Source organism: Nansenia antarctica (genome assembly GCF_963989245.1).
Source record: "Nansenia antarctica genome assembly, chromosome: 5".
NCBI lineage: Eukaryota > Metazoa > Chordata > Actinopteri > Argentiniformes > Microstomatidae > Nansenia > Nansenia antarctica.
In genome coordinates, this window is record NC_137690.1 from 1,900,563 (window position 1) to 1,924,412 (window position 23,850).

General features: G+C 48.7%; 3 protein-coding genes across 3 annotated transcripts in view; 1 reads left to right on the forward strand and 2 right to left on the reverse strand.

Annotated features, from left to right (window-relative positions):
• Positions 1–11,895, reverse strand: part of adam9a (ADAM metallopeptidase domain 9a) — a gene marked incomplete at its 5' end in the record, with an annotated part of 55,447 nt that extends 43,552 nt beyond the window's left edge. The window contains one exon of the mRNA XM_080532894.1: positions 11,814–11,895. Within this exon, the coding sequence (XP_080389020.1) occupies positions 11,814–11,895 (82 nt within the window). The remainder of the gene's footprint in view (positions 1–11,813) is intronic.
• Positions 11,896–13,001: 1,106 nt separating this feature from the next.
• Positions 13,002–19,961, forward strand: nudt18 (nudix (nucleoside diphosphate linked moiety X)-type motif 18; the record flags this gene model as incomplete). The annotated part of the gene is made up of 5 exons (XM_080532896.1): positions 13,002–13,139; positions 14,948–15,103; positions 17,610–17,823; positions 18,972–19,424; positions 19,756–19,961. 5 exons carry the CDS (start codon positions 13,002–13,004, stop codon positions 19,959–19,961), a joined length of 1,167 nt encoding a protein of 388 aa, XP_080389022.1.
• A 3,583-nt stretch (positions 19,962–23,544) lies between these two features.
• Positions 23,545–23,850, reverse strand: part of fhip2b (FHF complex subunit HOOK interacting protein 2B) — a gene marked incomplete at its 5' end in the record, with an annotated part of 33,514 nt that continues 33,208 nt past the window's right edge. Inside the window, 1 exon segment of the mRNA XM_080532644.1 lies at positions 23,545–23,740. Coding sequence (XP_080388770.1) covers positions 23,626–23,740 — 115 coding nt within the window. The 3' untranslated portion in view covers positions 23,545–23,625.

The window sequence follows — 23,850 nt, forward strand, 5'->3', positions numbered from 1 at the left end:
AGTAAGACCTGGGAACACCACCACTAGTGTGTCTTTGAGTAAGACCCTGGGAACACCACCACTAGTGTGTCCTTGAGTAAGACCTTGAGTAAGACCTGGGAACACCACCACTAGTGTGAGACATCTTCTGACCCTTACCACTACGTCTCCTAAAGACACTCGCTTTCCCCTCTACTGTGTCCCTAAGAACTTCTATTGCCCCCTTGTACTGTTTCTCAGTTTCTCCCGAAAAAATAAATAAATAAGTTTTAGTAGAAGGCGATAGGGAGAAGGTTTTTTCTTCTATCAGTGGCCCCGGGCCCGAGCTAGATTACTCTTCCTGCAACGAATGGTGGATTGCTGATTCACATGCTTAGCATTCAAATGTATTGATTGTAAGTCGCTTTGGAATAAGGCGTCTGCTAAATGCCAAAAATGTAAATGTAAATGTCCTTGAGTAAGACCCTGGGAACACCACCACTAGTGTGTCCTTGAGTAAGACCTGGGAACACCACCACTAGTGTGTCCTTGAGTAAGACCTGGGAACACCACCACTAGTGTGTCCTTGAGTAAGACCTGGTAACACCACCACTAGTGTGTCCTTGAGTAAGACCTGGGAACACCACCACTAGTGTGTCCTTGAGTAAGACCTGGGAAGTGGGAACACCACCACTAGTGTGTCCTTGAGTAAGACCTGGGAACACCACCACTAGTGTGTCCTTGAGTAAGACCTGGGAACACCACCACTAGTGTGTCTTTGAGTAAGACCCTGGGAACACCACCACTAGTGTGTCCTTGAGTAAGACCTTGAGTAAGACCTGGGAACACCACCACTAGTGTGAGACATCTTCTGACCCTTACCACTACGTCTCCTAAAGACACTCGCTTTCCCCTCTACTGTGTCCCTAAGAACTTCTATTGCCCCCTTGTACTGTTTCTCAGTTTCTCCCGAAAAAATAAATAAATAAGTTTTAGTAGAAGGCGATAGGGAGAAGGTTTTTTCTTCTATCAGTGGCCCCGGGCCCGAGCTAGATTACTCTTCCTGCAACGAATGGTGGATTGCTGATTCACATGCTTAGCATTCAAATGTATTGATTGTAAGTCGCTTTGGAATAAGGCGTCTGCTAAATGCCAAAAATGTAAATGTAAATGTCCTTGAGTAAGACCCTGGGAACACCACCACTAGTGTGTCCTTGAGTAAGACCTGGGAACACCACCACTAGTGTGTCCTTGAGTAAGACCTGGGAACACCACCACTAGTGTGTCCTTGAGTAAGACCTGGTAACACCACCACTAGTGTGTCCTTGAGTAAGACCTGGGAACACCACCACTAGTGTGTCCTTGAGTAAGACCTGGGAAGTGGGAACACCACCACTAGTGTGTCCTTGAGTAAGACCTGGGAACACCACCACTAGTGTGTCCTTGAGTAAGACCTGGGAACACCACCACTAGTGTGTCTTTGAGTAAGACCCTGGGAACACCACCACTAGTGTGTCCTTGAGTAAGACCTTGAGTAAGACCTGGGAACACCACCACTAGTGTGAGACATCTTCTGACCCTTACCACTACGTCTCCTAAAGACACTCGCTTTCCCCTCTACTGTGTCCCTAAGAACTTCTATTGCCCCCTTGTACTGTTTCTCAGTTTCTCCCGAAAAAATAAATAAATAAGTTTTAGTAGAAGGCGATAGGGAGAAGGTTTTTTCTTCTATCAGTGGCCCCGGGCCCGAGCTAGATTACTCTTCCTGCAACGAATGGTGGATTGCTGATTCACATGCTTAGCATTCAAATGTATTGATTGTAAGTCGCTTTGGAATAAGGCGTCTGCTAAATGCCAAAAATGTAAATGTAAATGTCCTTGAGTAAGACCCTGGGAACACCACCACTAGTGTGTCCTTGAGTAAGACCTGGGAACACCACCACTAGTGTGTCCTCGAGTAAGACCTGGGAACACCACCGCTAGTGTGTCCTTGAGTAAGACCTGGGAACACCTCCACTAGTGTGTCCTTGAGTAAGACCCTGGGAACACCACCACTAGTGTGTCCTTGAGTAAGACCTGGGAACACCACCACTAGTGTGTCCTCGAGTAAGACCTGGGAACACCACCACTAGTGTGTCCTTGACTGACCTGGGAACACCACCACTAGTGTGTCCTTGAGAAGGACCTGGGAACACCACCACTAATGTGTCCTTGAGTAAGACCTGGGAACACCACCACTAGTGTGTCCTTGAGTAAGACCTGGGAACACCACCACTAGTGTGTCCTTGAGTAAGACCCTGGGAACACCACCACTAGTGTGTCCTTGAGTAAGACCCTGGGAACACCACCACTAGTGTGTCCTTGAGTAAGACCTGGGAACACCACCACTAGTGTGTCCTTGAGTAAGACCTGGGAAGCTTATTCACCCACTCACACACCAATGGTCATTGGGAGCAATTCGGGGTTCGGTGTCTTGCCCAAGGACACTTCGACATGTGGCCAGCCGGGGCTCGAACCGCCGATCTGCCAACCTTGCGATCTTTAGACGCCGGCTCTACCTCCTGAGACACAGCCGCCCCCAAGTAAATGTAAACCAATACCAGTACTGATACCCAATACCAGTACTCATACCCAATACCAGTACTCATACCCAATACCAGTACTCATACCCAATACCAGTACTCATACCCAATACCAGTACTCATACCCAAGTACTCGTACTCGTAAAACCACCCTGATCCATCCTCCTGACACCACTGGACGGTGTTGTGCCAAACCTCTCCCCTGCAGACTCCTCCCCCCCCTCATCTCATTGGCCAGTTGACATCAGTGACACCTTTAACTTAACAGTTTTAGTTTGCAATAGACTAGACCACTATCATACAACAGCATTTCCGGTTCATCTTTGTTTTTTAATAAAACTAATAAATTCACACAAACTTTTACTAAAAGTTTTTAGCCACTCAAACTCTTTGGACAGAGTCTAATTCAGAAAAATACCTACAAAATTCAAGACCTCCTAAAATCGTGATAAGACTTTTTAATACTTATTAAGGGTCTTGATTTTCAAAAAATTGATTTATCAACTTTTAATACTTTTCAAGACACCGCGGACACCCTGTGGAAGGTTGTGAGTTCAAATCCCACCTGGGAACACCACCACCACACACACACCACACCACTGCAGCGTGTGCCTTTGAGTAAGGCACTTCAAAGCCCTCAGTTACTCCAGGGGGAATGTCCCTGTAATCTGTCATCTGTAATCTGTCATCTGTAATCTGTCATCTGTAATCTGTCATCTGTAATCTGTCATCTGTAATCTGTCATCTGTAATCTGTCATCTGTAATCTGTCATCGGTAATCTGTCATCTGTAATCTGTCATCTGTAATCTGTCATCTGTAATCTGTCATCTGTAATCTGTCATCTGTAATCTGTCATCTGTAATCTGTCATCGGTAATCTGTCATCTGTCATCTGTAATCTGTCATCTGTAATCTGTCATTGTAAATCGCTTTTGGATTAAAAGCGTCTGGCTGAACGGCAAATTCTTCTAAATTCTAAATTCATGACTTTGTGAAAAGACACATCAACACGCCCCCCCCACCCCCCCCTGGCAACGTCCTACTCACACACACACACACACACTCTCACACACTCTCACACACACACACACACACACACACACACACACACACCCGCACACCCCCACACACCCCCACAGGGGCGGCTGTGGCGCAGGAGGTAGATATCTGGACTAGCAGTGTCAGCTCAATGTCTCTCATCAGTCTAACTGTCCAGGGATTTTTAGGGATTTTAACATCTAGTCCTATTAAGAATCCTCTCTCTCTCCCTCGCTCTCTCTCTCTCTCCTCCTCCCTCACTCTCTCCCTCCCTCTCCCTCGCTCCCTCCCTCTCATAGCATCAGCACTTTTGACTGACACACACACACACACACACACACACACAGAGTCTCCTGCTTGCCTGAGTCAGAGCCAAGCCAACTTCCCCTCTGTCTCCTAGTGGAGCTGTAGCCAATTGCGTGTGTGTGTGTGTGTTTGTGTGTGTGTGTGTGTGTTCACCGTGCCAAGGTTGCGTTCCTCTGCCAGCCACCCCCCCCCCTGTCAACGTCCTTCTCAGACACACAGAGGACACACACACACACACACACTCACACACACACACACACACACACACACTCTCTCACACTCTCTGAGTCTCTCTGTCCTCACCTGTGAGTTCCACTCTGACAGGAAGAGTCAGTGTAACTAGGTGAATGTTAGCATGCTACACACCCACACACACCCCCACACACACCCACACCCCCACACACACCCACACCCCCACACACCCCCACACACACCCACACACCCCCACACACACCCACACACACCCCCACACCCCCACACCCCCCCCCACACACCCACACCCCCACACACCCCCACACACACCCCCACACACCCCCACACCCACCAAAAGCAGAGGCTTTATCACCTGAGGCAACTCAGACTTTATGGGTTGAGAAAGCAGATCATGAGAATTTTCTATCAGTCCATTGTTGAAAGTGTAATCAGATATGGAATAATTGTGTGATTTGGCAACTTAACTGTACAACAAAAAAACAGACTAGTCAGCATTCACAAAACAGCTATGAAAATTGTAGGTGAAAGAGACTATGTGATCCTAAATAAACTATATGAAAAAGCTGTCCTGGACAAGGCTAACAAGATCATCGCAGACCCCCAACATCCGCTCTCCACAGAATACGAAGTTCTCCCCCTAGGTAGAAGGCTTCGCATGCCAAGATGTAATAATAAGCTCTTAAAACTATCATTTGTCCCATTCTCCATCAAACTAATCAATTCTCTCAAGCAGAAACGATGATTAGGACATGACCACCAGCACCTGCACTTTATCTTAGACACCACTTGAAGGGCCATGTGCAATATTCGAAATCACCACTTGAAGGGTTATGTGCAATATATATTTATACCAAATGATGCCATGTCCAGGTGGAAACTGCTGCCAATGTCACTCAATGTTTGTTGCTGTCCTGTTGTTTACTTTGCCTGCTGTATGTTGTATGTATCGTCTCTGTTGCACTTGAAGCATGAAAGTACCATGCCCAAGACAAGTTTCCCCTCGGGGACAATAAAGTATAATCAATCAATCAATCAATCAATCAAAACACCCCCCCACACCACCACACACCCCCCAAACCCCCCCACATACCTCCACACACACCCAAACACCTCCAAACACACCCCCCCACCTCCAAACACACCTCCACACACCCACATACCCCCACACACCCACACACACCTCCACACATTCAAACATAGTAGTCTGGGTCCCTGGTTCAATGATGAGAGAGGGTCTGAGCTCAGTAAGTGTGTGTGAATGTGTGTGTGTGTGTGTCTATGGGTGTGTGTGGGTGTGTGTGTGCGTGTGTATGAATGTGTGTGTGTGTGTGTCTTTGGTCTGTGTGTGTCTATGAGTGTGTGTGTGTGTGTGTGTGTGTGTGTGTGTGTGTGTGTTAATGAATGTGTGTGTGTGTGTTTTGATTGATTGATTGAAAACTTTATTAGAAGATTTGCAGAAGTAGGTACATGAAAGTACATTTTACATACAAGGTCAACTAACAGGATAAAAACCCAAGAAAGCCACTGGCTTATTTCAATTGGGGTCCTTGATTCTCAATTCATCGTTACATGTAAGACAGACAAAAAAAAGCTAGTACTATCTACAAGATAATACAGACAAATAACTATTACTATCTACAAGATAAACACACATCCATCATGGGAAGAACAATACAACAAAACATAAGGTATGTACAGCGGGTAGGACAGGTGGGGACATACACCACAGGTGGGGGCGGGGGACAAAACACAAAGTATGTACAGTGGGTAGTTCGGGTCTTTTAATCTGATTTTTGATTTAGAGGGTCCAGTTACGGATTGCAGCCTCCTGTAAATGTTTTTTGAGAGTGGTTTTGAAGGTGGGCAGTGTTTTGCACTCCTTTAAGATTATAGGAAGGGCGTTCCACATTTTTACTGCATAGTTTGCAAACGAGTTTAACCCCTTGTTTGTGGTGCAACGCGGTTGAACGTGGTTCGTGGAGCTTCCTCTGGTGTTGTATGTGTGGACGTTGTTCACTTTTTGGAAGTATGTTGACAGGTACTTGGGTGTCTTTGTGGTGTAGCGTATCTTGAAGACCAGGCCCAGTGCAAGCTGCTGCACTCTGTCAACTACTCGTAGCCAATCAAGGCTCAAAAAATGAGCAGCGGTTAGATGTGTCCTAGGGTTGAGGCCTAGCAGAAGCCTAACCAGTTTATTTTGGGCTGTCTGGAGTCTTGTTTTATGGGCCTTTGTGGTTCTATAGTACCATGATGTTACGGCATAGTCGAAGTGACATTGAATGAGAGCTCCTGATAGGGTCCTCAGTGTGTTTTTACTGACAAGTGAGGATATCCTGTACAAGAATCTAGTTCTATGGTTAACTTTTTTGATTACTTTTGCTGCCATTTTATCTCCGGAAAGATTTGCCTCTAAGATGGAGCCCAGGTATGTAATATCCTCTTTTCTTGTGATATTAATGTTACCCACTTTTATTTTAAAATTTTCAGCCTTTCTGAGTTTAGATGGGGATCCGTATAGGATGGTTTCAGTTTGTGTGTGTGTGTGTATGTCTTTGGTCTGTGTGTGTGTCTATGAGTGTGTGTGTGTATGAATATGTGTGTGTGTGTGTGTGTGTATGTCTCCACTGGCCCGGAAAAACACATATAAAAAATAATTCATTCTCACTGCAACCACCGCCCTGAACATTTTAAAATAGGAAGCACACTGCATTTTAGCATTTTAGCTTTTTAAATCATAATACTGTTTTTATTACTATTATTTTTAAATGACTAGACTTTTTAAATAGGCACTACATAAACACTGTTATATCTGTCTGTTTTATTGTATGTATTAATGTATGTGACCTATGTGTGTTTTATTGTGGAAACTGTATTCTTGAGCTGCACTTCTGCCTGTCAAAGGAGAATTTCTGTCACTCTGTGACAGACAATAAAGCATTCTTGAATCTTGAATCTTGAATCTTGAGTCTTTGGTCTGTGTGTGTGTCTATGAGTGTGTGTGTGTGTGTGTGTGTGTGTGTGTGTGTGTGTATGTGTGTGTGTGTGTGTGTGTGTGTGTGTGTGTATTGCCTCCTCCTGCTGCTGCTGTTTATTTATTGTGTTCTGTACCTTCTAGATGTGCGCAAAATAAACAAACAAACAAACAAACAAACAAACTCTGTTCACACTGCTTGTCCTCACGTGACCTGCTCATCCAATGACAGACAGAGAGCAGTTTTTACAACCAATGACAGACAGAGAGCAGTTTTTACAACCAATGACAGACAGACAGAGCAGTATTTACCACCAATGACAGACAGACAGAGAGCAGTATTTACAACCAATGGCAGACAGACAGAGAGCAGTACCACCAATGACAGACAGACAGAGAGCAGTACCACCAATGACAGACAGACAGCAGTACCACCAATGACAGACAGACAGGCAGACAGCAGTTTTATGACTAGAAGACAGGAAACAGAGGACAGGAAATGGAGGAGAGGAAGAGGGAACGATCACTTTTCCCTGTGCGGGGGCATCTGCGTACCACCTGACAAACACATGATCCCCACACCACTTCCTGTTTCCCCACACCACTTCCTGCTGAGCTGTGGCAACCCCCCGACCACCACAACCAATCACAACCAGACAGTGCAGCCACAGTTATTATTATCAGGAGGGCCAATCAGGGCTTCTGTGGTATTATCTTAGCCAATCAGGGCCTCCTCCATCACTTCCTGCTGAGCGGGGGAGACCCGCCCACCAGATAACCACCAACCAGCCTCCACAGATCACATGACCCTGGTGACCTGCTATTGGCCTGGGAAACTGTCGCGTCAACTGTCACACAGCTACATGCAACATGTGGTCTGGGACCTCCTCCTCCTCCTCCTCCTCCTCCTCCTCTCCTCTCCCCACGTCTCCCCTCCCCTCCTCTCCTCTCCTCTCCTCCTCTCCCCACCTCTCCCCACCCCTCCCCACCTCTCCCCACCCCTCCCCTCCTCTCCTCTCCCCTCTTCTCCCTCCCTCTCCTCTCCCTCCCTCTCCTCTCCCACCTCCTCCTCTCCTCTCCTCTCCCTTCCTCTCCTCTCCCCTCCCCTCCCCATCTCCTCTCCTCTCCTCGCTCACTCCCTCCTCTCCCACCCCCTCTTCTCCTCACCTCTCCTATCCTCTCCCACCTCCTCCTCTCCTCTCCTCCTCCTATCCTCTCCCTTCCTCTCCCTTCCTCTCCTCTCCCCTCCCCATCTCCTCTCCTCTCTCCTCTCCCACCCCCTCTTCTCCTCACCTCTCCTCCTCCTATCCTCTCCTCTCTTCTCCGCACCCCCTCCTCTCCTCTCCTCCTCCTATCCTCTCCCTCTCCCCTCCCCTCCTCTCCCCTCCACTCCCTTCCTCTCCTCTCCCCTCCTACCCTCTCCTCTCCCCTCCTCTCCTCCCCTCCCCATCTCCTCTCCTCTCCCAGCTCCTTCTCTCCTCTCCCTTCCTCTCCCTTCCTCTCCTCTCCCCTCCCCTCCCCATCTCCTCTCCTCTCTCACTCCCTCCTCTCCCACCCCCTCTTCTCCTCACCTCTCCCCCCCTTCCTCTCCTCTCCCCGCCCTTCCTCTCCTCCTCTCCTATCCTCTCCCACCCCCTCTTCTCCTCACCTCTCCCCTCCCCCCTTCCTCTCCTCTCCCCTCTCCTCTCCTATCCTCTCCCACCCCCTCCTCTCCTCTCCTCCTCCTATCCTCTCCGTCTCCTCCTATCCTCTCCTCTCTTCTCCTCTCCTCTCCCCTCCTCTCTTCTCCCCTCCTCTCTTCTCCTCACCCCCTCCTCTCCTCTCCTCTCCTCCTCCTCTCCCTCCCCTCTCCCACCCCCTCTCTTCTCCCCACCCCCTCCTCTCCCTCCTCCTCCTATCCTCTCCCTCTCCCCTCCTCTCCTCTCCTCCTCCTATCCCCTCCCCTCCCCTCCTCTCTTCTCCCCACCCCCTCCTCTCCCACCCTCTCCTCTCCCGTCCCCTCCCCTCCCCTCCTCTCCCTCTCCTCTCCCACCCCCTCCTCTCCTCCTCCTACCCATCCTCTCCCTCTCCCCTCCCTCTCCCCTCAGAACAGAGTTGCTATCTGTATCTTCATCTCCAGTCTGTCATTGACGGACTCAGCTGGGGAATGTCCCGTATCCTGTTCAGACAAGACGTCGTCTCCTCAGGACACAGAAACTACAGCTGCCTCCTCTTGTCTCCAGGGTACTACTACTACTACTACTAATACTACTACTACTACTACTACTACTACTACTACTACTACTACTACTGCTGCTACTACTACTACTACTACTACTACTATTACTACTACTATTACCACTACTACTACTACTACTACTACTATTACCACTACCACTACTACTACTACTACTACTACTACTGCTACCACTACCACTACTACCACTACCACTATTACTACTACTACTACTACTATTACTACTGCTACTACTACCACTACCACTACTACTATTATTACTACTACTAGTAGTACTATTACTACTGCCGCTACTACTACTACTATTACTACTACTACTACTACTACTACCACTACTACTACCACTGCTACTACTACTATTATGACTACCACTACCACTACCACTACTACTACTACTACTACTATTACTACCACTACCACTACTACTACCACTACTACTACCACTACTACTACTACTACTACTACTACTACTACTACTACTACCACTACTACTACTACTACTGCTACTACTACTACTACTACTACTACTACTAGTACTACTACTACTACTACTGCTACTACTACTATACTACTGCTACTACTACTACTACTACTACTACTACTACTACTACTACTACTACTACTACTACTACTACTACTACTACTACTACTACTACTACTACTACTACTACTACTACTACTACTACTACTACTACTACTACTACTACTACTACTATACTACTACTACCACTACCACTACCACTACCACTACTACTACTACTACTACTACTACTGCCACTACCACTACTACCACTAAAACTACTACTATTACTACCACTACCACTACTACTATTACTACCACTACCACTACTACTACTACTACTGCTACTACTACTACTACTACTACTACTACTACTACTACTACTACCACTAAAACTACTACTACTACTACTACCACTACCACTACTATAGCCTGTGGAGTACATGTATGTTCCACTACTATAGCCTGTGGAGTACATGTATGTTATGTTACATGTATAGCCTGTACTATAGCCTGTGGAGTTCATGTATGTTCCAGGGGAGGCTGGCGGAGGACCACTACCACTACTATAGCCTGTGGAGTGTATATATGTACATGTATGTTCCAGGGGAGGCTGGCTACTATAGCCTGTGGAGTACATCATGTATGTTCCAGGGGAGGCTGGCGGACTATAGCCTGTGGAGTACATGTATGTTCCAGGGGAGGCTGGCGGAGGACCACTACCACTACTACAGCCTGTGGAGTACATGTATGTTCCTATAGCCTGTGGAGTACATGTTGTACATGTATGTTCCAGGGGAGGCTGGCGGAGGTAGAAATTGGAGGCCGGGCTCACTGTAATGAAAGGCCTCCGATTCCTACCTCCACCAGCCTCCCCTGGAGGGATACACATGTGTGTGTGACGTGTGTGTATTACCCCACATAGACCTGGCAGGCCCGGCAGTAAGCTGCTTACCTGTGCAGCGCCACCAGGCTAGAACAGGCGGCTAGACACGGGTAGAAGTCTAGGGGCCACGACTCAACGACTTTTTGAGAGACCCTGTCTGCTGTGATTTTGCGTTTTGAAAAGAAAGGCGCAGTCCGTGAGTTTAAGGATATTGTGGAACAGAGTGACAGCCACCTCCAGAGTGTGAGACTGGGCGGTTAAAAGACAACATCTGTTCCTGCTTAGAGAACAGCAGCGACTGGTCTGGTCTGGTCTGGTCTGGTCTGGTCTGGTCTGGTCTGGTCTGGTCTCCCTGGTCCGATATAACAGGGTTAATACACTTAAACCACAACTCTCTTTTTGAAAGGTGTGCGTCTGTCTGGAATGTTGACAAATAAGAATGCTGTCCCGGGATGTCGCCGCTTTTCTAGAAAGCCTCTTGTGACAGAGAGAGAGAGAGAGAGAGAGAGAGAGAGAGAGAGAGAGAGAGAGAGAGAGAGAGAGAGAGAGAGAGAGAGAGAGGAGAGAGAGAGACACAGAGAGAGAGATAGAGAGAGAGAGAGAGAGAGAGAGGGGGAGAGGGAGAGAGAGAGAGACACAGAGAGAGAGATACAGAGAGAGAGAGGGAGAGACAGAGAGAGAGAGAGAGAGACAGAGAGAGACAGAGAGAGAGGGAGAGAGAGAGAGAGACAGAGAGAGAGAAAGAGAGAGAGAGAGAGACAGAGAGAGAGAGAGAGAGAGACAGAGAGAGACAGAGAGAGAGGGAGAGAGAGAGAGAGACAGAGAGAGAGAAAGAGAGAGAGAGAGAGACAGAGAGAGAGAGAGAGACAGAGAGAGAGAGAGACACAGAGAGAGAGAGAGAGAGAGAGAGAGAGAGAGAGAGAGAGAGAGACAGAGACAGAGAGAGAGAGAGAGACACAGAGAGAGAGAGAGAGAGAGAGAGAGACAGAGAGAGAGAGAGAGAAAAGAGATACACACACAGAGAGACAAAAGAGAGATAAAGGAAGTGAAAAGAGAGACAGAGAGACAGAGAGAGAAAAGCCGGGAGGACAATGTTTACTCACCGCTGAGCCCGTGGAGGAGTAACACTGTGACCACACACACCACCTGAAAGCACTGGACCTGGGACGGTGAAGTCATACCCATGTTTCAATGTCTAGAGGGGCAATAAACAGTCCGAAGTGGAGGGAACGAGTTTAACAGCACAGCGCAGCAATCTTCTTATCCGGGAGGAGTCTTCCAAGCAATCACCAAGAAGTGCCTTTTCCACATACTGTACAACAACAACCACAACAACAAAGAAAAAAGGCTTGGACAATTATTACCTTGGTGCCATAATAGTGTTACACCTACCTATCTATCTATCTATCTATCTATCTACCTACCCCCCCGGCCCTCCTCCAGCCCCGCTGGCTGCTTCTACACTGACGGACCTCTCCGCTCCCTGTCTGTCTGTCTGTCTGGGAGAATAAACAGATTAATGCTGATTCACTCATCTGTTTTGAATCGAGTCTCGTTTTTTAGATCAAACGAGAGTCGCAATATGGCATATCCAGGGAACCCGACTAAGAATGGATAACAGGGCGCATGCGCAAGCAAGCACACCGCACACGTCACCCTCTCCTGCTGATGACGACGATGACGTCGAGCCGTCATATTACAGATAATATTAATAATAATAATAATAATGATAATAATATTAATAATAATGATAATGATAATAATAATAATATTAATAATAATAGTAATCTTTATTTGTATAGCACCTTTCCTGCAAACGTTGCAGCTCAAAGTGCTTTAATCACCATTTAATCATTTAGTTATTTAAAGGCAACAATATTTAAAAAAAAAAAAAAATTGTCTTGACTTGAAAATAGTTGCTGAGGTTGCATCCCTAATGTAAACTACGAAACTTTTTCCATCAGATTGGAGGGAATTCTGATTTATATTTTTGATTTAGAGAGAAACAAAGTAGAAAGAAACAATCCTGCGCAATGTAATAAACTGTCTGATATCCTTTATATACATATGTGGGATTAATCTTTATTAATCTGGGTTAATATGTCTATGTACATGGATGTGTAATTATGTAAACAAAAAACAAAACACAGTTGTGAAAAGTCACAACTATCAGAGTTGATGTTTAGCAGCTGGGGTCATCTACGTCATCGCTCTACCGCCCCCAGGAGCTCTCAGCCAATGGCTGGCAGACGACGTCATCTCTCTACCGCCCCCCCAGGAGCTCTCAGCCAATGGCTGGCAGACGACGTCATCTCTCTACCGCCCCCCAGGAGCTCTCAGCCAATGAGCAGAGCAGATTCCAGAGAGAAATGGCCGGAGTAGAAAAACAGGAGCCATGTGATTGGTGGCTGCTGTCAGTGTGGGCGCTGGTTAGCAGGGTTGCCAGATGGGGCGGGTTCCCGCCGAATGGGCTAGTTTTGATTACACTGGGGCTGGATAAATAACATTTAGGAGGTTGGGCAACAGACAGACATCATTGCCAATGCCAACAGACATACAGTAGGAGCAGGAGAAGATGGGCACCTGCCCAACAGGAATTAGCGGTTTTCTGACAATAACCTAGGTTTTAGACTGCTGTTTTTTGGGTGTATTTAGCGGGTTTTAGACTGTGGTGGTTGGGCTGGTAATTGTCAATCCCCATCTGGCAACCCTGGTCAGAAGTGTCAACACTGTAATGTGAAGGTTGGTGATTTTAAATGAATGTATTAATATTGTCAAACAGTAAACACGCGTTTCTTAAAAGACTTACTCGTTCTAGTGAATGATGTGCATAGATGTGTACAACTGTTTTGATTGATTGATTGAAAACTTTATTAGAAGATTTGCAGAAGTAGGTACATGAAAGTACATATTACATACAAGGTCAACTAAAAGGATAAAAAACCCAAGAAAGCCACTGGCTTATTTCAATTGGGGTCCTTGATTCTCAATTCATCGTTACATGTAAGACAGACAAAAAAAACTAGTACTATCTACAAGATAATACAGACAAATAACTATTACTATCTACAAGATAAACATACATCCATCATGGGAAGAACAATACAACAAAACATAAGGTATGTACAGCGGGTAGGACAGGTGGGGACATACACCACAGGTGGGGGCGGGGGACAAAACACAAAGTATGTACAGTGGGTAGTTCGGGTCTTTTAATCTGATTTTTGATTTAGAGGGTCCAGTTACGGATTGCAGCCTCCTGTAAATGTTTTTTGAGAGTGGTTTTGAAGGTGGGCAGTGTTTTGCACTCCTTTAAGATTATAGGAAGGGCGTTCCACATTTTTACTGTGGTGTACGTTAGCTTGCTACTTAACTAGCTACCACACTACTTAGCTAGTTAACTAGCTATCACACTGATTTCATGAAATCTGAGTCATGATCTTTGCTTGCAGAGTAGATCTCCAGACTCTGACCATGGATGCCAGCTGGTGCTGAGCTGGCCTGGGCAGACAGCGGCGATGAATGGTCTTTATTGTCATTGCTATAGTACAGGTACCAAACAACGAAATTTAGGGGTGGCTCCCCTGGTGTTAGGAAAGAAAAAAAAACACAAGAAGGGAAAGGAGCTGGTTTACATAAATAAAGGCTATGTACACTATCCACTATACTATACTGTACAGATAGACGACTAGGGTTGTCATATTGCACATAGTGTTATTGCACATTTATTTAAAGTGTCGCAGTTTGCAGGCTAGAAATGTACATATTTGTGCCTCAGCACTACACCTGATTTTTTCAGTCCAGCAGCTGCCATCAATCCGTCCAGACTGTCCAGGGCCCAGAACCTAGGTCTTTGCTGTGTTCAGGGCCTGGATGGCCCTGGGGTAGAAGCTGTGCTTCAGTCTGTTTGTCCTTGCGGCCATGGTCCTGTACCGTCTTTTCGAGGGCAGCCGGGTAAAGTGTTCGAACCCAGGGTGGGTTGGGTCTCTGGAGATCTTGGAGGCCTTCCTGAGACAGCGTGTGTTGTACAGCTCTTCCAGAGAGGGGAGGGGGGCGCCGGTGATCTTCTGGGCTGTTCTCACGACTCTCTGTAGCGCATTTCTCTCCGCGGTTGTGCAGCTGGAGAACCATGATGATGATGATGATCCCTGATGTTGTCCGGCTCCATTGACACTTCTCTCTCATCTCTCCTCAGTCTCTTAGGTGATCTCAGGTGATGTGACGTCCCGTGTCTCAGCCTGCAGCCATGAGTGTGGAGGAGGAGGTGGAGACGCTGTTGAACGGCGGAGGACTCCCCGTGACGGCGTACGACTCGGCGCCGGAGAGAATGAAACCGGTCGTCCTGAGGAAGACCGTCTGCTACATCGTCTGCGCCGTCATCTTCAACTCAAAGGTCAGTAGGGGTAGTGGTGGTCTAGTGGATAGTGAGTTGGACTTGTGATCGGAAGGTTGTGAGTTCAAATCCCGCCTGAAACCACACCACTACTAGTGTGCCCTTGAGTAAGGCACTTAGCCCTCAGTTACTCCAGGGGGAATGTCTCTGTAATTCGTAATTGTAAGTCGCTTTGAATTAAAAGCGTCTGCTAAATGGCTAAATTAATTACGGTGGTTTTTCAAAACACTCATTCACCTTAGATTCAGACCTCAAAATACTGTTTTACCTCAGAAACAGACCTCTAAACACTGTTTTTACCTCAGATACACACCTCTAAATACTGTTTTACCTTAGATACACACCTCTAAACACTCGTTCACCTTAGATACACACCTCTAAACACTGTTTTACCTTAGATACACACCTCTAAACACTGTTTTACCTCAGATACACACCTCTAAATACTGTTTTACCTTAGATACACACCTCTAAACACTCGTTCACCTTAGATACACACCTCTAAACACTGTTTTACCTCAGAAACAGACCTCTAAACACTGTTTTACCTCAGATACACACCTCTAAACACTGTTTTACCTCAGATACACACCTCTAAACACTGTTTTACCTCAGATACACACCTCTAAACACTGTTTTACCTCAGATACACACCTCTAAACACTGTTTTACCTCAGATACACACCTCTAAACACTCGTTCACCTTAGATACACACCTCTAAACACTGTTTTACCTCAGATACACACCTCTAAACACTGTTTTACCTCAGATACACACCTCTAAACACTGTTTTACCTTAGATACACACCTCTAAACACTGTTTTACCTCAGATACACACCTCTAAACACTGTTTTACCTCAGATACACACCTCTAAACACGTTTGTTAAATCGGTTTTGCTGCTGTCGGCCTGAACCCCTGGTGAGGCCCTGAAACCCACCAGCCTGAGAGCTTAGTACCTCTATAAGGAGGCTTATGAGCTGTTAGTCAACACATCACGCGTCAGGTCAAGAATAAATTGTGACATGTGACGTTGTGTTGTTATTAAGCTCCACTGTACATTGATTCTACAGATGAGACATATACGTCATATACCTGAACTGAATACCTGCTAAATAAGAATAATACTTCTTGTTTAAGTGCCTTTCAAGAAACTACAAAGGACACTTTACAGCAGGAGAGGGAACATAGCAAGAACGTTGTTGAGGGGGAAGGTGCAGAGGGGGAAGGTGCAGAGGGGGAAGGTGCAAAGCTGTTGTTGAGGGGGAAGGTGCAGAGGGGGAAGGTGCAAAGCTGTTGTTGAGGGGGAAGGTGCAGAGGGGGAAGGTGCAAAGACAGTTGTTGAGGGGGAAGGTGCAAAGCTTTTGAATGCAGAGTTTGAGTTGTATAAGTAATAACTAAACTGTATCCTGTTCTACACTATCATACACTTCCTGTTTGTGATGACATCACCTGGCTATCCTGAGTGGCAGTCAGAACTACTGAGCACTGACTACATGTTGGATCACTAATATGTGTGTGTGTGTGTCTCTCTGCATCTCTAACAGTGTGTGTGTGTCTCTCTGAATGAATGAATGAATGGTCTTTATTGTCATTGCTATAGTACAGGTACCAAACAACAACATTTGGGAGGGGTGGCTCCCCTGGTGCTAGGAAAGAAAAAAAAACAAGAAAGAAAAAAAAACAAGAAGGGAAAGGAGCTGGTTTACATAAATAAAGGCTATGTACACTATCCACTATACTATACTGTACAGATAAAACGACTAGGGTTGTCATATTGCACATAGTGTTATTGCACATTCATTTAAAGTGTCGCAGTTTGCAGGCTTGAAATGTACACATTTGTGCCTCAGCACTACACCTGATTTTTTCAATCCAGCAGCTGCCATCAATCCGTCCAGACTGTCCAGGGCCTAGAACCTAGGTCTTTGCTGTGTTCAGGGCCTGGATGGCCCTGGGGTAGAAGCTGAGCTTCAGTCTGTTTGTCCTTGCGGCCATGGTCCTGTACCGCCTTTTCGAGGGCAGCCGGGCAAAGTGTTTGTACCCAGGGTGGGATGGGTCTCTGGAGATCTTGGAGGCCTTCCTGAGGCAGCGTGTGTTGTACAGCTCTTCCAGAGAGGGGAGGGGGGCGCCGGTGATCTTCTGGGCTGTTCTCACGACTCTCTGTAGCGCATTTCTCTCTGCGGTTGTGCAGCTGGAGAACCAGTTGCAGATGCAGTAGGTGTAGGTCATCTCTAACAGTGTGTGTGTGTGTGTCTCTTTCTTTCTCTGCATCACTGTGTGTCTCTCTCTCTCTCTGCATCTCTAACCTGTGGGCGTGTGTGGGTGTGTGTGTGTGTCTCTCTCTCTCTGCATCTCTAACGTGTGTGTGTGTGTGTGTGTCTCTCTCTCTCTGCATCTCTAACGTGTGGGCGTGTGTGTGTGTCTCTCTCTCTCTCTCTCTCTCTCTGCATCTCTAACGTGTGTGTGTGTGTGTGTGTGTGTGTGTGTGTGTGTGTGTTGCAGGAGGAGGTTCTGATGGTGCAGGAGGCCAAGCCAGACTGCTATCAGCAGTGGTACCTGCCGGCCGGCCGCATGGAGGAGGGGGAGAGCATCGAGGAGGCCATGAGGAGGGAGGTGAAGGAGGAGGCGGGGCTGGAGTGCCAGCCAATCACGCTGCTGCTGGTGGAGGAGCAGGGCCCGCAGTGGGTCCGCTTCACCTTCCTGGCCGAGGCCACAGGTCAGACAGCAGCTGTTTTACCTCAGATAGACCTCTAAACACTGTTTTACCTTCAGATTTCAGAACACCGACGTCAATGAAGCTTTCGGGCAGCTGAGTGACTGTTTTGAGATTCCTTGGGATGATCAGACCCTGACTGCATGTTTGGATGTTTGGAGGTTTCAGCACACAGGGAAGGCTAGCGTGGGCTGAGGGCAGGACCCCAACAAGGGCTTGTTAGTAGAACCAGTCCTGTCTGCCTGCCTGCCTGCCTGTCTGTCTGCCTGCCTGTCTGTCTGCCTGCCTGCCTGTCTGTCTGCCTGCCTGCCTGTCTGCCTGCCTGTCTGTCTGTCTGCCTGCCTGCCTGTCTGTCTGTCTGCCTGCCTGCCTGCCTGCCTGCCTGTCTGTCTGCCTGCCTGTCTGTCTGCCTGCCTGTTTCTGTCATCTAACAGGGTCTCTGTGTGTTGTCTTCAAACAGACGCTTCTGTCAGGGGATTCACACCAGAGGAGAGGCTGGTGGAGGTAGAATCAGAGGATGGGCTCATTGTAATGCATGGGACTTGATACCATCCCTATTCCGTTCCATGCGTCACAATGAGCCCGTCCTCCGATTTCTACCTCCACCAGCCTCTCCCCCGATTCATAGGATGTGTGTTCTCTAACTGTATAATGTGAGAGTCCTGTAGTATTGCCAGGGTTCTCTCTCACTGTTGTCCCTCTGTCCGTCCCTCCCTCCTCCCCCCCCTCCCTCTCTCTCTCCCCCCCCCCCTCCTCTCTCTCTCCCCCCCCCCTCCCTCTCTCTCTCCCCCCCTCCCTCTCTCTCTCCCCCCCCTCCCTCTCTCTCCCCCCCCCCCCCTCCTCTCTCTCCCCCCCCCCTCCATCTCTCTCTCCCCCCCCCTCCCTCTCTCTCTCCCCCCCCCCTCCCTCTCTCTCTCCCCCCCTCCCTCTCTCTCTCCCCCCCCCTCCCTCCACTCTCCCTCCCCCCCCCTCCCTCTCTCTCTCCCCCCCCCCTCCCTCCACTCTCCCCTCCCCCCCCCTCCCTCCACTCTCCCCCCCCCCTCCCCTCCACTCTCCCCCCCCCCTCCCCTCCACTCTCCCCCCCCCCTCCCCTCCCTCCACTCTCCCCTCTCTCCCCTCTCTCCCTTCCCACCCTCCTCCCTCCCTCTCAGGCGGCTCTCTGAAGACTCTGTCCGACGCCGACTCCGAGTCCCTCCAGGCGCGGTGGTGGGACCGCCAGCCTTCCCCCCCCTCCCAGCCCCCCCTCCTCCCCCTGCGGGGCCAGGACATCCTCCCCCTCATCTCCGCGGGCCTGAGGTACTGCCAGAAGCCCTGGTTCCCCCCGGCCCGGCCCGTGGACCTGCCCTGCCCCGCCGTGGTCCAGAGGCTGGTCCTGGCCTTCTGCGACCCGGGGACCCGGGAGCTCTGGGTTCTGGTGGGGACCGCCGGTGCCGGGGGGAAGGACCACCCTAACCCCCCCCACTTCCTGCCCGTGGCGGCGGTCTCGCTGAAGAGCCGCGCGGTGACGTTAGCGGCTAACGAGCTGATCCTCCGCCAGGCCGTGTCGCCGGCGGCGTACGGCCATGTCCGGCTGCGCGTCCGGGGGGTTCTGGGGCTGCAGCACAGTGGGAGGGGGGGCGGGGGTGGGGGGGGCGGCCCAGGGGTGGGTGGGGGGGGGAGGGGCGACGGGATCTGCTTCAACATGCTGGCGACTCTCGAGCACGAGGGAGGAGGGGGGGTGGAGGAGGGGGAGGGGGAGGGAGGGGGGGGGGCGCACACACACGCCCCTGGAGGCCCACGGCGGCGGCGCCCCCCCCCGGCCCTGGAGAGCCCCCGCTACCGGTGGCACCCCGTGGAAGACCAGGAGCTCAGGGAGAGGGTCCTCCACAGGATAGAGGCCGGGGATGTTCTACCTGTACACAGCCTCTAATGACACCTCCTTCTACCTGGACACAGCCTCTAATGACACCTCCTTCTACCTGGACACAGCCTCTAATGACACCTCCTTCTACCTGGACACAGCCTCTAATGACACCTCCTTCTACCAGGACACAGCCTCTAATGACACCTCCTTCTACCTGGACACAGCCTCTAATGACACCTCCTTCTACCTGGACACAGCCTCTAATGACACCTCCTTCTACCCAGGACACAGCCTCTAATGACACCTCCTTCTACCTGGACACAGCCTCTAATGACACCTCCTTCTACCTGGACACAGCCTCTAATGACACCTCCTTCTACCAGGACACAGCCTCTAATGACACCTCCTTCTACCTGGACACAGCCTCTAATGACACCTCCTTCTACCTGGACACAGCCTCTAATGACACCTCCTTCTACCCAGGACACAGCCTCTAATGACACCTCCTTCTACCTGGACACAGCCTCTAATGACACCTCCTTCTACCCAGGACACAGCCTCTAATGACACCTCCTTCTACCCAGGACACAGCCTCTAATGACACCTCCTTCTACCTGGACACAGCCTCTAATGACACCTCCTTCTACCTGGACACAGCCTCTAATGACACCTCCTTCTACCAGGACACAGCCTCTACTGACCACCTCCTTCTACCTGGACACAGCCTCTAATGACACCTCCTTCTACCCTGGACACAGCCTCTAATGACACCTCCTTCTACCTGGACACAGCCTCTAATGACACCTCCTTCTACCCAGGACACAGCCTCTAATGACACCTCCTTCTACCAGGACACAGCCTCTAATGACACCTCCTTCTACCCAGGACACAGCCTCTAATGACACCTCCTTCTACCTGGACACAGCCTCTAATGACACCTCCTTCTACCTGGACACAGCCTCTAATGACACCTCCTTCTACCTGGACACAGCCTCTAATGACACCTCCTTCTACCCAGGACACAGCCTCTAATGACACCTCCTTCTACCCAGGACAGGGACCTGATGTGTGTCTTTGATTTGACTGTTCAACACTCTAACAGAGCTGCTGGAGAAGACCGACACTGATTGGTTAATTGATTGATTGATTAATTTATTGTTATTGACTCACAAACGACATGGAGTGACTGCATGCCTGTGTACAGGGTTCCCGCGCTGGTCTTAAAGTCTAAAATCCAGCAATCCAGCTTCCAAGGTCTAAAAAGGGCAACATTGTTTGTTATGCGGTCTAAAAATGAGGAGCTAGGTCTTTAAAATGAGATCCTGCAAGGAAATCAGTCCGACCACATCTATTTACGCAGAAATTAATCAAGCTGGAACCAAATAAATGCCAATTCGCTTCCTTTTTTGTCTGTATGGCAGTGAAATCCCTGATTTCATCACCTCGAGGATGACAAATAGCTATCACACGGTGCCGCGAATAGGTCTAAAATTCTATCCAGAGAGGTCTAAAAAAGGTCTAAAAAGGTCTTAAATTTGATGTGTTGAAACTTGTAGGAACCCTGTGCATGACTGTGTACTTCTCAGTGTAATTGAAGATCGACAGAGACAGTTAATGACAGCATGTTTTAAAAAAAGAAAAAGAAAAACTGTATTAAGTGACCATGGTTACAGTAACCATGGCGACACACACACTAAGCAGACCTCCTCCTCTGGGAGGTTAAAGGTCACTGATAGGACAACAGAACAGACAGGCAGGTCAGCTGACACACACACACGCTGGCTCACCTTGACCCCCGACCTCTACCACATCAGCCACCGACTTACTTTCATGTGTGTGTGATGATGATTCATTCATATATATATATAAGATAAATAAGACATCATTTGCATAGTTATTTAAGAAAACATAAGATTAAACCCCTTAAAATATAATCAAGAATAAATGAAACATTTCAGCTTAAAGTACATTATTAAAGTTCTAACGGAGGTGTGCAATGAGACTCTTCTCTCCTCCTCCTCCTCCTCTCCTCTCGTACCAGTAGTTCATCTTTGGAGTCAAGTTCGTATCCTTGTCCATGGTAACCATGGTTACGCAACAGCAACAGGACGCAGCGCTGTGACTGACAGAGAGCCGTGTCTGTCTGAGTCATCCTCCAGCGTTCTGGGCTGTTCTCTGTCTTCACACAGGGGGGGGCGGGGGGGAGGCTGGTGGAGGTAGATATCGGAGGACGGGCTCATTGTAATGCATGGAAGGAGGAACACTGTCACATGACGCTGTGTCAGAGCAGTGGAGCTCCTTTAGAGAACAGATTACCACAACCATGCTGCACTAGGGGGCGCTATAGGAGATCTTTACCACCACGCTGCACTAGGGGGCGCTATAGGAGATCTTTACCACCACGCTGCACTAAGGAGCGCTATAGGAGATCGTTACAACCACGCTGCACTAAGGAGCTCTATAGGAGATCTTAACAACCACGCTGCACTAAGGAGCGCTATAGGAGATCTTTACCACCACGCTGCACTAAGGAGCGCTATAGGAGATCTTTACAACCACTAGGGGGCGCTATAGGAGATCTTTACAACCACTAGGGAGCTCTATAGGAGATCTTTACAACCACTAAGGGGCGCTATAGGAGATCTTTACAACCACGCTGCACTAAGGAGCGCTATGGGAGATCTTTACAACCACGCTGCTCTAAGGAGCGCTATAGGAGATCTTTACCACCACGCTGCACTAAGGAGCGCTATAGGAGATCTTTACAACCACTAGGGGGCGCTATAGGAGATCTTTACAACCACTAGGGGGCGCTATAGGAGATCTTTACAACCACTAAGGAGCTCTATAGGAGATCTTTACAACCACGCTGCACTAAGGAGCGCTATGGGAGATCTTTACAACCACGCTGCTCTAAGGAGCTCTATAGGAGATCTTTACAACCACTAGGGGGCGCTATAGGAGATCTTTACAACCACTAAGGGGCGCTATAGGAGATCTTTACAACCACGCTGCACTAAGGAGCGCTATGGGAGATCTTTACAACCACGCTGCTCTAGGGGGCGCTATAGGAGATCTTTACCACCACTAAGGAGCTCTATAGGAGATCTTTACCACCACTAAGGAGCTCTATAGGAGATCTTTACCACCACTAAGGAGCTCTATAGGAGATCTTTACAACCAGCTGGGGGATGTTACATCATACTGGACTGTTCTGACTGTGTAGCATGTTTCAGATGTCTATTTTATTTGATTCTATTGTCACTTTATTTTGTTGTTGTTTATGATGTGAGCTGCTGTGACGCCTTAATTTCCCCTCTGGGATCAATAAAGTACCTGTCTATCTATTTATCTGGGTAGTAGTGGTGGTCTAGTAGTGGATAGTGAGTTGGACTTGTGATCGGAAGGTTGTGAGTTCAAATCCCGCCTGAAGCCACACCACTACTAGTGTGCCCTTGAGTAAGGCACTTAGCCCTCAGTTACTCCAGGGGGAATGTCCCTGTAATTCGTAATTGTAAATCGCTTTGGATTAAAAGCGTCTGCTAAATGGCACAATTAAAATTAAATTAAAATTAAAATCTATCTGTCTGTCTCTCTATCTATCATGGTATCTGTTCTGTATTCCATGGTATGATATTCCATTGACATTTCTTTGCGTGCTCTGCTAATGCGTGGACTAGCGTGAGGTGTGGTATCTGCTTTGACAGCGTTCCTCATTCCGTTCCGTGCGTTCCAATGAGCCTGTCCTCCGTCAGCCTCCACCTCCACCAGCCTCCCCCTCTACCTCCACCAGCCTCCACCTCTACCTCCACCAGCCTCCCCCTCTACCTCCACCAGCCTCCCCCTCTACCTCCACCAGCCTCCCTTAGTTCACAGGGTGCGTGGTGTCCTAGTAGTTCAACCCCTGGGTCACAGGGTGCGTGGTGTCCGAGTTGTGGAGCAGCGACCGGGTTCCGGGGGGGTCAGAGGTCGTCTGCTGCGCTCTGATTGGGCAGCTTGACGAAGGCGATGGCGGCCAGCTCCTTGCAGAACTCCTCCAGCACGATGACGCCCTGCAGCAGGGTCACGTGATCCACCCTGGCGCACACACACACACACGCACATACACACAAACACACACACGCACACAGACACACACACAGACACACACACACACACGCACACGCACACACACGCACATACAGACA